Source organism: Larimichthys crocea, chromosome X, assembly GCF_000972845.2.
Source record: "Larimichthys crocea isolate SSNF chromosome X, L_crocea_2.0, whole genome shotgun sequence".
NCBI classification, from domain to species: domain Eukaryota; kingdom Metazoa; phylum Chordata; class Actinopteri; family Sciaenidae; genus Larimichthys; species Larimichthys crocea.
Window position 1 is genome coordinate 31554363 of NC_040020.1, and position 15900 is coordinate 31570262.

Below are 15900 nucleotides of genomic sequence, written 5' to 3' on the forward strand. Positions count from 1 at the left end.
TTTATTAGGAACTGTACACACCATGAACACAGAGAACAGGCACGTTACAAAATAAGTTAATCAGCACGACAAAAGAATGGTAACAAATAAATAAATAACTTATCTTACATAAATACATTTTTTTTAAACTGTAGCTGGATTGTTAACAAATAAGTCTAAATTGTGAAGAACTTCACTCAGCTGCGTTTGTCAAACCACCAGGTGTATCGACGCAGCTTCGTACAGGACCGTTCTATTATTAACCCCAAGATTGCACTGAAGATTTTAAATAAATACATTCCAGCTTATTTACAAAAAAGTCAAGTAGTTTGTAGTAGAATCATGTCTCTGCTCACTTTTACCCTTTTAGACTGTTTTGAAGATTCAGAATAAGGCAGAATCAGTTGATATAAGCAATGCTTTCATTTTAAAAAAGTACTTATTATGGTTGTTTTTTATAGTTAAACGGCTAATTTCTAATTTCCCATATCTATTTATTAATAATAACAGATGAAAAACTCCCTTTTCCAGAACGTAAAAGTGGCAAATGTTTTTAGTTATCAGAGTACTTTCTTAAAGCTTACAAATACCTAAAGTAATAAAATTCAAATCCGATTGAGGGTCATGACATCACTAGTTGAAGTCAAAACATTCAAATCACCAAACCGGATTCATGAGGTTTCCACCTAAAAGTAAAAGGGAAAATAGCTTAATTTTGTGCTTATTGATTTGACATAAATAATAGGTTTCAGCTTCCTCAACAGTACGTCATATAGGAATGAAACTCTTCATTTACAGATATTACAAGAGAACCTGCCAGCAAACTTGTCTTCTTAGAATCACCTTGTCCTCACAAACCATCATACACCCCTACCCCTCCCACCTTCCCGCTTCCACCATCTAGACACAGCTGCCTAGCCCACGCAGCTGCAGCCCGCGGCCGACAGCTTCTCCACTTTGTGCCAGCGGTGCGAGTTATCGAGGAAGGCCATGTCCTCGTGGTGGGTGGGCCTGCAGCAGGGCGCATTGTGCCACAGCTCCCCGGGGGGTGGTTGAGGGAGAATCCCGCTTAGCAGCAGGTTGGTAAGGGTGAGATCATGGTTGGAGCGAGCGTGGGGACATGTCCCACTGCAGTACTTGAAGAGGACAGTCTCGTCTGAGTCGTAACCAAGCCCGAGGTCTCGAACCTGCAGCAGGATGGAGCGCAGGTCACAATAGGAGTCTAGCGTAGAGCGACGTGACCGGACTGGGATCGGGATGATTGGCTTGAGTGATGGCCCAACTCTGGAAGCTTCTGTTGGGCCATCTTCTGCTGCTGGATCTCTGTTTCCCTTGTCATCCTTTGGTGACGTGTGTGGAGATGCCGTTTCTTGTTTCTGACCTGGAAAAGGCAGAAAGGGTTATCTATACATCTAATGCAAAATATTAGATTTTTAGAAAATGCATAAAAATACAACAACAAAATGCAACTAATTTCAAGCTTCACCCCAATACACATTTAGAAACTAGTTGCTTATACTCTTAACTAAACATGAACAACTTCTAAAAGGCAAAAAACTAAAGTTTAAAGTCATACATATCCATGTCTTGACACAAAATCTAACACATTGCTCTCAAAATAAGCAAAAAAATAGATTTTAGCCAAAAGGTCATAGGTCACAACTTTCTCTTCAGTCAGCACTTACCAATCAGTGATCTCAGCCAGTGGCTCTCTACTCTCTGGACGCAAAACAGAATCACAACCAGCTTCAACAGAGACCTCATCGCTACCGTCTGCTCTTCGTCTGAACCGTCGCTCAAAATGAAGCAGACACGTGTGTGTTTGCGAGTGTCGGCGGGTGCGAGTGATGCTTAAGATGCAGACGAGTCACAACCTCCAATATATAGCCCTTGGAGATGAAGGGGGGGTGAAGGGATGAGGTGAGGAGGTGTATGGGGGAGACAGACACTAACTCGTTACTTGCCAACAGACTTTCCCACTCACCTGAGCCTGACAGGGAGCGTAGGAGGGCAGGCGGGCGCTTGACCCAGAATTTGTCCTGTTGGGATTATCTAATTGGTGTAAATCACTGGCTTTTTGTTGAGTTTCCTCCAGATGTTTTTCCAGAGGATGTTGGCCCCTGGGTAATATGGATTCCTAGAGGTTTGGTGCTTCTTAAAAGCTACTTAAGCAGTGGACAATGATGTCACTGATGATGATGATGCTGAGAAGTGTGTGTAATAAATGATTCAGTAGATAGGTAGCTAGACAGACACGAAAAAGGAAAGGCAGGCAAGCAGACACCCAAGAGATGAATTCATAATCAGTATCAATACATAAACACAGAAATTATCCATGTAGGAAATGTAAAGGAAGAAATGTGGTGGAAGGTTAAAAAAGCAGGATGAGTCATTGTGAAATATCTTAAAATAGACTTCTACTGTATTCTGCCTTTGTCACTTTTCTTATCGTAAACATTACGTCTTAGGATTGATACGGGAGAGACAAAAAAGAACACTTTAAAAGGAATAAATGGATGTCAGGTTATAATTAGAACACATCGAGGCCTGTTTCAGCAGACATTCCACAATGGGTGACTGGTCTTGAGCCACACCATAAATTGAGGGATTTCATCAGAAATGTGTGGCTGACATGTAGAATATGTAGAATATGCATTATGAAACGGTTATAGGGCCCAAACAGGCAGTGGATGGAATTTAGAGTTTGCAAAAAAGTGCGTATTTGGATCCTGTTTCTGCCATCCAGGTGCAGGTCAAACACCAAAGTGCACCCCATTTAGCAAATGATGTAACTGAAAATATGAACTGATTCTGAATTCATTTGTGAGTTGCTGAACATCTGAAACAAATTATGCGTCTGTCTGTTTTGTTTTTTTTCCCCTCCTGAACCATGAATACATGAAAACTTTCACTTTTCAGGAAATTAGGTTGCCCTTTACTGTAAGTTTTAAATTGTCCGTTGTACTGCCAGATGTGATAAGGTGAGGCATTGCTGTTTGCATTTTTTTCTTTCTCAATCTGTTTTTGCATGTAAATATATTACAGTTACTAATTATATTAGATGTTTCCAAACATTTTGACATCAGGTACAAACCTTAACAACATGCATGTGTGTACAGATAGAAACTATGATTATTAACTGAATGTTTTGACATGCTTACTGTAGATATTTGGGAAGAGGTTTACTCGATCAATACAATTGATAATGTCAGTTTCAATCCCAACATCATCACAGTTAAATGTAAACTGACGATTTCTAGACAAACAGAAAAACACGTCACCTCTTTTTAGATGCTACACTTGATACATTGAGGATATATAAATATAGCTATGTTGGACAAAACATATTGATTGACATCACTGTTATTTTTCTCAGCCAGATGTTGGGTAAGTCATTAAAATATACTGAAAATGACAATTAACATCAAAATGAGAAAAGGTGAGTGGGATGTGAAAGTTTTGGGGAAAGGTAAGTGAAAAGGGGTAAGTCAAGCAAAATTTATATTATGAAACATAGAACACAATGCAGTCAATTAAGAGAGTAATCAAAACAAAAAACATTACTTCTACTGCATTGTGTTAATGCTTGACTCCTGGCTTCACTTATTTTTAGACATGAGGAGTGTGTCCAATGAGATTTTAACTTTATTATATTTAAACAGTCCCATTCCTCATGTATTATAGCTCTGTTGATATGAATTACAAAGGAATCGTCCCTAAATCTTGAACTAATAATGGTCCATGAAATTTACTGCCAGGAATTTCAATAATTCTTTCAAGGATCAGGTTTTTGAGACTGCACTAAATTAGACATTAAAATGAAAAACGAGTGAGCTCTTCCTCAGTTATAGCCTCGTCCACTCAATATGTCTGAATTTTACCCCAAATATTTGTTGTGTTTCTTCATTCGTTAAATCTTTTGGTCCACATGTCAATCACTGATAATTGTAAGTTATATTTTCTCTCTTCATCCAATCCAAGAAGCATGTAGAACGAAACACAATCACATTCACGAATCATTCTCACGGAGAGCATTCATCTCCAGATAATTTGTGCAGAAAAGGGGGAACATGAAAGGGCAAAGGGCCTGACACATTCCTTCCACCTCTCAAAGAGACAGGAGGATGAACGCCAAGTGAGAGATAAAAAGACAGAAGGAAAGCGGAGGAGGTGGTGGGAGAAATACAGTGGAGATAGAGAAATCCCTTTGGATTATGGCCTAAAGAGTCTGTCTGGAATTCTGGGCTGTCAGAAGACAGGAATGGAAAGAACGTGGCGTCCATTTCTATAAAAAGAAACAAAAGAGAAGAAATACACAAAAAGATTTTTATACAGTGATAAACCTGGCCAGATCTGTTATCCATCATTTGAAAAAGTGTCACCAGTTCTTCAGGCTAGAATTGATATCACACATTTAAAACACATTTAGGGCACCTTTGGATGAACAGGTGATCTTAGCTCTCAGACATAAACATGTGTTTGCAAATGCACCAGGGCTCAAGGGACGACTGTTGGTTGGTCAGTCAGCCCACCACTTTGGTCCAAAATGAAATATATATATATATATATGATTTAAAAGACCAGTGTGTGGGATTTAGTGGCATTTAGCGGTGTACTTACATGCATTTCTGCCATATTCTGTGTGTAATCTTACACACTTGACCTTCAGTTGCTTGCATGGCAATTTTGTACAGATATTCATGGTACCCAGATGATGAATCGTTATTACTTTGGTAACCAGCAGGTCAGAAAAGTTTACTTAGATCCTGCCTGGATGGATGGTACAAAACAGGATTTCATGATTTTGAGATGATGAATCGTCCGGACTTTGGCAAGTCCTTGATTATTCCTCGATTGCCGCCGAGGATAAAGTGTATGGCTTTGAGTAAAATGTCTCAACAATGGATGGTTGGATGGATTGTCATGCCAATACTTTGGTTAATGCCAGCAAAAAATGTCACTTTTTGTACTTTAATATATTTATGAAATATATTGACTTATACACAACACAAACTTGAACATTGACTGAAGTTACAGCGAGTGCAGGGCTCAACGTTCCTTGCTTTTTTCCAACCCACTTTCTCTCACATGGCAGAACTTACTTAACAGTGATGTTGCAGCTTTTCTAACCTCTGGCCTGCTTTCAGCTCCCTATAAATGTCATAGTCATCTGGTTTCAAGTCTACTTTTAAATCTTTTTCAACGCATCATAGATTTTAAAGAGGAGAATCACTCCTTCTGGCGCTCTGTGTCCTCTGGCACATTCCTGCACGTTCAGCACATTTATTTTGTTGTGTCATGAAGCAGAGGTAAAATATACCTTTGTTTGTTTTATATAGGCTACTTTGTTTTATGTACTTCTTCCTCTAGGTCTACCCCTTATATTAGAAAAACTAAAATAAATGGACTACTTCCAAGGATATACATATATAAATTGATATCAGTTGTATTATTTATACTGGAAAGGATTCATTTACTTGCTTCCTTTTAATTAATCGATTAAATTAAATTGATTAATTCATTAAAATAAAAATCCTGCCATATGTTAAAAAAACACACCTTAAGTAGCCTGTTTTTCTGTTTTGTATATGAAGATAATGTTTAAGTTTATCAATCATTACCTTTGAACGCAGCACCGTCCCTCTGTGTCTCTGTTCACAGGCAGCTTGACTGCAGATGCTCAGGCATGAATCCAAACTGGGCTAAATGTAGCCTGAGTTAATGCCAAAACTGATATGAAGAGGTAAAAATAGAACTGGAAATAAAAATAAATAAAGCATATATAAAGAAGTTTAAATGCATACATACATGAAGTGGTTAAAGTATGGAAGAACTCAGAAATCAAAATGTTGAAAATAAGCCGTGGTATGTGAAAAATAGTGGAAATTGCTTAAATAAATGATAAAAATAAAGAAATATTTGTGTCTCGTTGCAGCAATAGCTCAATTCACAGTAATGCCGTTTAACCGAAATGTGATAATTATGTGATAATACTGTGTTTTTGCAGTGTTACTGTAAGCTCCCGGTGTCTCTGCAGTTGTCTAATCGGGCACAAGCATTTATTCCACATGATAAATTCAGATTTTATCACTCCAACGAACATGTAGGAGGAAATGTTTTCAGGACACTACATGTTACATTCTAACTGTATGAATACTAATTGGATGAGGTCTACTGTGCATACCTTGGTGAGCTGGTCAGACAGTCAGTCCATATAGGGCTCGTCTGAGCCGAGCGGGGCAGGAATGTAGGGAGCAGCCTTCTTGTAACGGGAAATATTCAGAGAGGATTTAGCCTTGGAATCTCAAACTCGCACAGAGCTGCTCCTGTTTACGCTGTAAATCTGTTGTTCAGGGCTGAGATTCTCCATCGTGTGTCATCTAGGCACAAGAATCTGCAGGTTTTCACTCTGGCCAATGTGTGCAGCAGGTTATTTCACTGACAACACACACACCCCCCTCCTTTGGTTGAATATTTGCAAGTCAGTGACTTAACCTGTAGACTCTTCGATCATGATGATCGAAACCTGATCATTGCAGTGATCAGGTTTCCACGTTTGATGGGGCTGATGTCAAGTTCTTCCACAGCCGGACTGGCAAAAACATTTCTTCCTAGACCTGGCTTTGTACACTGAAAGAAGGGGGCTCGACACGAAGTTTGAAATGCACCATTGTCGGACAGATTTCCCCTTTTGAAACCGTGGGTTTGAGCCCAGTCATGAATTACAAATCCAGAGATAAGGTACACAAATCTAGGTGGACAGGAGCGTCCATAAACTTTAACCACCTGGCATAACTGTGCTGTCTGTGAAATGTAATGAAATAGATAAACTGTTAACAACCACAACAGAAAGTAGTGCCAAAAGAGCAAAAATGTAGTTGTAAGTTTACCTATAATTCGTCACATAAGTAGGTGGGGGAAAAAAAAATAGCCCTACATACAATAAAAATAATGAGTGGAAGATCCTGCCACAGATGTTTAATTATCACAACTTTTAAAAAGCCAAAACGTACAAATTTAGGATTTTAAATCAAAACACTCCTTTCAAAGTTTTGACATTGGGCTCCCAGACTGGATACTGCAGTGTGCCATATTAGGCCTGACTTACTGATTTAAAACGGCAATAAATGATATTCAGACACAAAATAAATTCAGGTTTTACACAGGTTTTATTTGAACAAACACTGTCTTTCTGCAGAGTTATATTTTCGGACATTTTTCAAAAGCACACACAAATCTTAACTTTACAATATGAACAAAAATATAGATTTTCTTAAATATAAATGGCACAAATAGAGTGGACAGATTTAATGGCTCTGGGATATCAAAATGTCCCTGTGATTATTTAAATACAGAAAAAAGTAGTTGATAACACCTAGAAAGACGGAACATCAGGATCTGGCTCAAAGTCAAAATCTCTTTTAGTTGTGCTGACTTTACAACCAAAACAGCCCAAAGGTAGATGGTGACTCAATAGAGGTGGACTCATTTTAACCTCCAACAACTAAGTTAGAAATGACAGTACATCATAAATGTTTTTTCTCCTCCACTTGACTCTACACTGTCATAGGTGTAGTCAAGGCATTAGTAAGTTCATGTGTGTCGACAGTGGGGCTGTACAGCAAAGACGTGTCCTGCAGGAGGGACACTAACTCAACAGGACCAGGTGGATCCGTCTTGGTTTGCGCAGACTCTATGGTGGATTCAGGCTCCCTGTGCTTTCTATACACAGTTTTCTTTGTTTGATTGTAGCCGCTCAACCTGGAAGCAAGAGTTCTTTTGGGTTTAGGCTTCTTCAGCTTCGTCCTCTCCGGGTTGTGTACGACGCTGTGACGCTGGAGGCTCTGCTTCATGGCGAAGGTCTTCCCGCAGCCTGCGTGGGTGCAGGTGAAGGGCCGCAGCTCCTCGTGGAAGGAGCTGATGTGGCTCTCCAGATTGAAAGCGGTGGTGAATGACCTGTTACAGTTGTCCCTGGGGCACTTGAGGACGACCCGCGTCTCAGAGTGGACGTGTTGATGCTGCTGCAGGAACCAGGAATCCCTGAACACCTTGCTGCATTGGTCGCACTTCAGGATGAGCCTGTGCTGCTCCTTCTTGTGCTTCATGTACTCTGTCCAGGTCTTTCCTGTGAAGGTGCAGTCCTCCTCCTTGCAGGGGTACCCTCTGTGTACCTTCTCGTGTCGCTTTAGTTTGCTGGGGACGGTGAATCGCATCTGGCATCCTTCATAGGTGCACTGATAAGGGGGCAGCTGGGTGTGCTGCTCACACATGTGGGACTTCAGCTGCTTGTTCTTCTTGAACTCGAGGCCGCAGCCTTCAAATTTGCAAACGTACTTCTTCTGCTCCTGGGTGTGAACGCGGCTGATGTGTCTGGCTCGGTTTGTGTTGGTGGAGAAGGCCTCCGTGCAGCCGTCCACGGTGCAGGTGAACGGCTTCACGCCGCTGTGAGTCAGATCATGTCGGGCCAGGTGGTAGGGGCTACAGAAGGACTTACCGCAGCCGTCGCGGTCACACGTGTACGGCTTGACTCCCGTGTGTTTACACAGGTGAGCGTCCAGCTTCCACTGCTTGTTATAGATCGCCGAGCAGCCGGAGAACGAGCAGATGTAACGCTTTTGCGGCTCCGCGTTGGTTCCCATTTCTGCGACAGCCAGCACGGGATGAAAATATTCAGCTGCGAGCACGTTGTCCGTGTCGGTACCGGTACTTCCCGCAATCCTCCGCGACGTGACGCCACTTCCACAACCGGGATGTGACGTTGTAAATACCCATCGGCCCCGTGTTGTTTGGTAGGTGTCTGTCTCTGCAGCTACAGTTGTAAGTACTTGTTGTTTTTTTTAAAGCTTGTACTAAAAAGTGAACATGACAGCGGCTTGTTTGAACACGTTGCTATGGATGTGTTGCTATGCAGTCCTACGAGTTGCTCACGTTCGCCCGTCTCATAGCAATCGAGCCAATGCTAATATTAGCTCGCTGAAGCTAATGCGTTTCGACGCAACGATGCGACGTTACAGCAAATTAAACGCAGATATAACAATATATATATAATATGTAATGTTGTTTTCATTCAGCAGCACCATGTCCACTCACCTTACTCACCTATCAGACATTATATTATGTCACAGTGAGGCTAAACGTTTGGACAGCATCGTTGTTTACACTCTTACCAGCTGACTGTAACTTTAGTGAAGGACTTAAAGGTTAAACCTGCATGAAGTCTGAACCTCATGTTCATTTTAAACATGACTTATTATGAGTAATGCAAAGTCTGTTGACATTTAAGTTTAAAACACTTAACAAGATCATTCAGAAAGTCATATTTTGTGTCACATACAGATACACAAACAGATTATTCACATATACAGATATTTTATATATTATATGTGTGGTGTGTGTGTGTGTATAGGTGTATATGTATGTATGTATATATATATATATTATATACTATATATATTATATATATATGTATAGTGTGTGTGTGTGTGTATATATATATTATGTGTTATATATATATATTTATATATATTATATATATATATATGTGTATATGTGTGTGTATAACACTAGCAGTTATTGCCTTTTAAAGGTTCAAATGCTTTGTTATGTCAACCAAAAAAAGACAAACCTTCCAGTCATACAGTATCTGACAATCCTATCGGGCCATAAATCGTATCCCTGATGCTTCATACATGCCAAATTGACCATTGAATGTTCTGATAATGTGTGCATGTTTCCAAGGACAAACTATTAACTGTCTGAACTGATCAGCGAATTGTACAAATACAGTTTTATTTGCCTTTTTTTTTTAACCAACCCAAAGAAGTAATCTAGTTTACATGAGCTATTTTGCTCCTCAGCCAACCTTTAAGTTAAGACTAGTTTACAAGGCACTGCTGTTAAATAACTGGTTTACAATAACGTTGCGTTGAAGTTGCTTCCCTCGGAAGAGAGGTGGTTGTGTCATTTAGCCTGTCCTCCATGATATGAATTTGATAGATAAAATAGTAGGACGTGTCAGTTTTACACGGTACAGTTCAACAGCACTCTTAACTCATAATCCAACAAATGGCAACTGTTTATATATAAGTGTGTGTTTACATTAGAGCCTGAAAGTTTCAGGGCACTGATGTTGATGATGATTTAAACTTCCTCCAATACATATCTTTGTGTGTTTCAAAACCACTTTTGAGTGATAATTGCAAAAAACATACAAGGAGTATCTGACGATCCATCGCGAGTTTATATGTGTCCTAACTGTTTGTTGTTGTGTGTGTTTTTTTTTGTTTTTTTTACCTGGTGAAAATAGGGTGAATCCATTATTATATGCAGATCCGGTCGTCACCATGGTAAGCCACAATGTGTACATGTCTGTCAAGATACAAATAAATCAAACATATTATTTTTTAAATAGTCCGTTTTAACCATTGTACTGTTTTCTTGACAGGGTGAAAGAAAAGGAACAAACAAATACTACCCTCCAGATTTTGATCCCGCTAAGGTGTGTATGGTCACAGACCTGTGTGTGTGTGTGTGTGTGTGTGTGTGTGTGTGTGTGTGAGTACTTTTTAGTTAGTTCACCTTTTGTGTAGATACCGACTTACATTTCCATCATTCTTTGTCTTTAGCATGGATCCCTCAATGGCTACCATAAAACTCACGCTCTGCGGGAGCGGGCCAGGAAACTGTCTCAGGGCATCCTCATTATCAGGTTAGTGCACGCGTATCTAGAACTGATGTTGGTGGGAAATTTACAATCCAGGGGCCTCATGTACAAAGCATGCGTACGCACAAAAAAGTGGCGTACGTCCTTTTCCACGCTCACGTTCAAATGTATCAAACGTGAAACAATCGTAGAAATGTGCGTGCCCCACGCCAATTTCATAGCTGTCGTACGCACGTTTCTACAGCTATTGTTCCTTTGGCGACACTTAGAGGTGACGCTGGGAAACTGTTAATAATGTGAAAACAAGTAGTCATCAGAGTGATGTGCACATCAGAGACACACTTATGAACAATTAACACACCCACGTGTTTGCAATTATATAGGTGGATATAAAAGTATGCGTAATGTGATGAAGAAAATGATATTAACAATGGCAGCGTTAGCGTTGTTAGAGGACCTTGCAAATGGTGCAATCCGACGTGAGCGATTTAAGGAACGCAAGGATTTACTTGCAAACAATGATAATTGGCTCATAAACCGATTTCGGTTACCAAGGCCAGTGTTACTGGAGTTGTGCGCAGAGCTGCGGCCGGCCCGAGAGCGCAACGGGGGCCGGCGAGTAGCTCGGGGTTGTGCTGACTACGCTGGGGTTCCTGGCAACAGGGGAATTCCAGCGGGAGCTGTTTATCTAAGTAGGAAACATTTTCATTCCATCAATGTTCAAATCATATGTGATGCGCGAATGCAGCTAACTAACATCGTGGCAAGGTGGCCTGGTTCAACGCACGACTCATTCATTATGACTAACAGCATGGTTGGGAACAGGCTGGAGGCTGGCACGGTGCGCGATGGGTGGCTTCTATTCGTTTAATTGTCCCGTATGTAACGCTGGATTACATACGAAACAATTAAACGAATAAACTCTTTACTTACCCAGAAGCCGTGCCAGTGTGCCAATGCATATTTGGGCATGTGGCATTCAAATATCATGTTTTTGGTTTTCTTTATTTTCTGCTGGTGAAATTAGAGCTGCAGAGCTTTCTAACAAACCCCTGATTGTCTCCCTGTGTTCAGTATTCTTGTCAGTAAAAGCGGGCGTAAAATGTCAGCCGCAGCGCCACACCTGTCCACACCTGTGTGTGCGCTGCTCGGATCCCACGGCATTTACAGCCTCACACACACGCTCCCACTCACGTCTTTTTTTGGTCATATTTATCCCTGTTGACAGGGACCAAACAGAATCTCCACTTCATTCACTAGAATATCTAGCTCAAACTCTGTAAAATTCATTTTCTTTCCTTTGTTCATCGCGTTATCTGATCGGACAAAGAGGTGAATCTCAGGTCCAGGGCCTATTTAAGTAGATTTGCATATGTAAATGGGGGCATGGACAGGGAGGAGTTGCACGTGCGCTCAATTCCACGTTGATTGGCATGTACAAAAGAAACGTGCTTGGATCCATGCGAACGCACACTTTGATACATCTGAATATTTTTGTGCGTACGACAGTTTCCGGGTTCTGGCACGGCAAGTTTTAGTAGGAAATCCACGCAAGTATTTGTACATGAGGCCCCAGGTATGGACATGTTATCAGATATATTCAGTACATTTGTGTTTGTAAGTTATCATCTCAAAAAGTCAACGACAAGCACAAATGCTACAGTGCTTTCTTACCTTGTTAGGTTCTGTTATGTGTCGTCCAAATATGATGAAAGCTTAGACTGATGAATATGAGTGTGCATGTCTCATATCTTATAAACACGGGATATGTAAAATTAGTATTCTTAACCAGACCTAAAAATAATGACAGGAAGTAATAAAACTGTGAAAACTTGTGTTCTGGCCGTTGGCACACAACTTATGTGTATGTGATTGTTTTTGTCTGTTAAGGTTTGAGATGCCCTACAACATCTGGTGTGATGGCTGCAAAAATCACATTGGCATGGGTGAGTCTGAAGAAAACCACGATCCATCCACTTAGTCAGGTTCAGTCTCATTCCGTTTCTTTGACATCAATGGTCTGCATGTGCAGGGGTCCGTTACAATGCTGAGAAGAAAAAAGTGGGGAACTACTACACCACGCCAATCTACAGGTAAATACAGAACGACTGGGCCGAATGCTGACGTTAACTTCACACTCTGAGCTGCGTGGTGCAGTTTACAGTATGTCCATAAGCAACAGAACATCAGCACAAACCTCTGTCTCCTTAACCAGGTTTAGGATGAAGTGCCATCTGTGTGTCAACTACATTGAGATGCAGACAGATCCGGCAACCTGCGACTATGTGATAGTAAGTGGGGCAAGCAGGAAGGAGGAACGCTGGGACATGGCTGAAAATGAGCAGATCCTCACCACAGGTAAAGTATTCATGTGTGTTATCAGTCAAAAGATAAATAGCCTGCTCTGTTCACTCCTGTTTTGATAGTGTAATTGAGGCCTATGTCCTTGCTGCTTTGATATTTTATTTTTTATTTTTTTAATACAATTTTTGGGTTTGTTTTCTGTTTCTAATCAACTCTCTCTTTGTCTGTCTGTACAGAGCGGGCTGAGAAGGAGAAACTGGAGACAGATGCCATGTTCAAACTTGACCACGGTGGTAAGGACAAGGAGAAGCTTAAGAAGGCTCTGCCTTCTCTGTCGGAGATCCAAGACCACCAGTCCGGCTGGAAGGACGACTTCCAGCTCAACAGCACCCTCCGCAGGAAATTCAGGGTAGGATATTGACCACTTATGTTGGTAACTGCTCTATTAATTAATGCTACCCAAGATGGTGTTAGTCACTCGCTATGGTTGACTGTATATAATATCACAGTTGACTGTATATCATTGCTTTTCTGGTATTCTCACCTTTTGTACAAGAAAAAGACATTTATGCAAAAACAACATAGAAACTACTTTGTCATTGCTACGGTCGGTGACTGATGGCTCTACTTTAATTGGTGCAGACAGAGAAGAAAGTTCTGGCCGAGCAGGAGGAGAAAGACAACACCGTGAGGATGAGGACCAACCTGTCCATCCCATTGCTGCCAGAGAAAGAGGAGGACAAGAAACTGGCAGCACTGCTCACCTACCAGGCACCTGACTGTAAGTATCATATACAGGCTTTAAACTTTCATGCACACACTGATTAAATATAATTGTCAAGACCTATGCATCCCACCCTTTTAAGGGAAACCTGTGTCTGTGTGTGTGTGTCTGTGTGTGTGTGTGTGTGTCAGTTCTAGTAGTATTACTATTATTAAACATGTTGTGTTTGTGAAAAACGTCAAATTTACAAACCATCATCCTGAAAGCACACACATGCACCAAGTCTGTACAATTTATTTTTGTCCTTTTCCACATTTTTATGTTAATAATTATAATACCTATCAATGTTATCAGCTGCAGCACAGTTAACAGCTCCATAAGCATCAAACTGCAACTCGCAAAATGACCATAAAGTTGAACGAACACATTTTTTCAATACAAGTTAGGTTGCTATGTTTGACTGCATTTCTTTAAGCTGGGTGTGCCTAATAAACATAAAATGAAATGAAAATCAAAATACATCAACTGACTGTGATAGAAAATCATGCAATACATTTGCCAAATGTTTGCCACGTTGCAGTACTTGGCAAAAACGTGAAGAAAACTTTTCTTTTCAGTATTTTTGTCTTTTCTTTCTTGGCCATATTTTCTATCAGATTTATTTTGGTAAACTCTTTGAACATCCTGCTGACAAAAATGCATTCTAAAGGGACCAAAATATTATCCTCTCCAAAGTGAACAATTTGTAAACTCTTTAATGTATGTACAGAGAGAAAAGTTTGCATTCTAATGTTAAGTCTCCTCTTCATTATTCCCCTCCACAATCAGCCTACGAAGACAAGCAGCACAGCAAACGGAAAGAGATCTCCTCTCGTTCCTGGTTCAACGCCACCTCAGCGACGCCCGGGAGTGCTGCAGGCTGCCTGCTCCATAAACTTGGCCTGCAGGGGAAAGAAGCAGCAGTGGCCAAAGCCCTGGGATCCTCACACAGCCCCCTGATCCGCAAGCGCACAGGATCATTAGGAATTAAAGCTGAACCCTGCGCCACTATCACTCGAAGACAGTCATATGATGGAGAGATTTCAAAAGCCACTCAGAGAGAGGAAGCTCCAACTATAGTATCTATACAAGTTGGGCAGGAGGGAACAGAGACAAATGGCAGTGGCTCAGGAGAGGCACATGTCAAAACCACAGAAGAAGCAGATGAAAGGCTAACACAAACAAAGGACTTTGGGAAGAAGGAACAGGACAGATGTTTAGGAGCTGTCACATCCCTGGTGGCGGACTACAGCGACTCAGATTCAGACTGTGGACAATGAAACTGAATGATAATTTAAAGGGACAGTTTCTGTTCAGAGTGAGTCAGGGTGACATCAGTCATAAAATACATGCCGCAGACATCTGCTGTGACTGTACTGCTTTTTGTTGTTATCTCACACGCCTGGTCACAATGGAAATATTTTGTTTTGTAAAAGAAAATGTGCAAAATAAAATTTTAGTTTTAATCTTTGAATTTTTAATGCATTGTCATGAATGTGTCATATGGTGGCCCAACCTGTTATGGCCTATGTGCGTACAACACAGACTACTTGATGGCATTTAGATTTAGATTCCTATATGTGTGATCTAATGACAAAGCTGTCAGACACCATGTCAAATTAAATGCAAAACAATGTGTAAAATACTGTTAAACTGTTGTTGAGTTTGTTACCTGAACATTAAGTAGTGTTGTAACTACGTCACCCAAAAAACAGATTTGTGACCCGGATGCAGATCAAAGAGCAAAGCTGCTAGCATACTTTAAATAATCATATGCTGAGAAGAATCATCACAGAACAGACAGAGAGACCAGTCTGTCCACTGACGATATCAACAGAACAAAGTCTGACCTTTTGTAAAAACAGCATCTTCTGTTATCACTTTTAATGATTTGTCCACAGTTTTGAGAGCAGTCAATTAAATTTGGCACACAAAGAAAAAGTGTTTACGGGGCGGTGTTTAGCTCAGTTGGTAGAGCAGCCGTCCCATGTGCGAAGGCTCAGTCCTTGCCGTCGAAGCCCAGGGTTTGAATCCGACCTGTGGCTCTTTCCCGCATGTCATTCCCCGTCTCTCTCTCCCGGCATTCCTGTCACTCTTCAGCCGTCTCTGTCAAAAATAAAGCCTGAAAAGGCCAAAAAAATAATCTTTAAAAATATTAATAGTACTATAAGCTGTAGTTAATATAGTATTT

General features: G+C 40.8%; 3 protein-coding genes across 4 annotated transcripts; 1 reads left to right on the top strand and 2 right to left on the bottom strand.

Moving 5' to 3' along the window:
• Positions 1-28: 28 nt before the first annotated feature.
• On the bottom strand, positions 29-1847 carry LOC104935002 (persephin). Its single transcript, XM_010750783.3, has 2 exons — positions 1665-1847; positions 29-1360 (listed from the first exon to the last, which is right to left on the bottom strand). The coding sequence occupies exons 1-2, from the start codon at positions 1741-1743 to the stop codon at positions 894-896; spliced, it is 546 nt and encodes a 181-aa protein (XP_010749085.1). The 5' UTR covers positions 1744-1847; the 3' UTR covers positions 29-893.
• A 5282-nt stretch (positions 1848-7129) lies between these two features.
• Positions 7130-8654, bottom strand: LOC104935001 (transcription factor IIIA). Its single transcript, XM_010750782.3, has one exon. It carries the CDS (start codon positions 8616-8618, stop codon positions 7536-7538), a length of 1083 nt encoding a protein of 360 aa, XP_010749084.2. The 5' UTR covers positions 8619-8654; the 3' UTR covers positions 7130-7535.
• Positions 8655-8661: 7 nt separating this feature from the next.
• Positions 8662-15213, top strand: yju2b (YJU2 splicing factor homolog B). Of its 2 annotated transcripts, none has more exons than XM_019269922.2 (10): positions 8662-8768; positions 10286-10325; positions 10424-10477; positions 10605-10687; positions 12533-12588; positions 12675-12735; positions 12858-13000; positions 13183-13355; positions 13589-13727; positions 14499-15213. In XM_019269922.2, the coding sequence occupies exons 2-10, from the start codon at positions 10323-10325 to the stop codon at positions 14987-14989; spliced, it is 1203 nt and encodes a 400-aa protein (XP_019125467.2). In that variant the 5' UTR covers positions 8662-8768; positions 10286-10322; the 3' UTR covers positions 14990-15213. The 2 variants fall into 2 exon arrangements, with proteins under 2 accessions (XP_019125467.2, XP_019125466.2); XM_019269921.2 differs by having other exon boundaries at positions 8690-8796.
• The last annotated feature ends 687 nt before the right edge of the window (positions 15214-15900 follow it).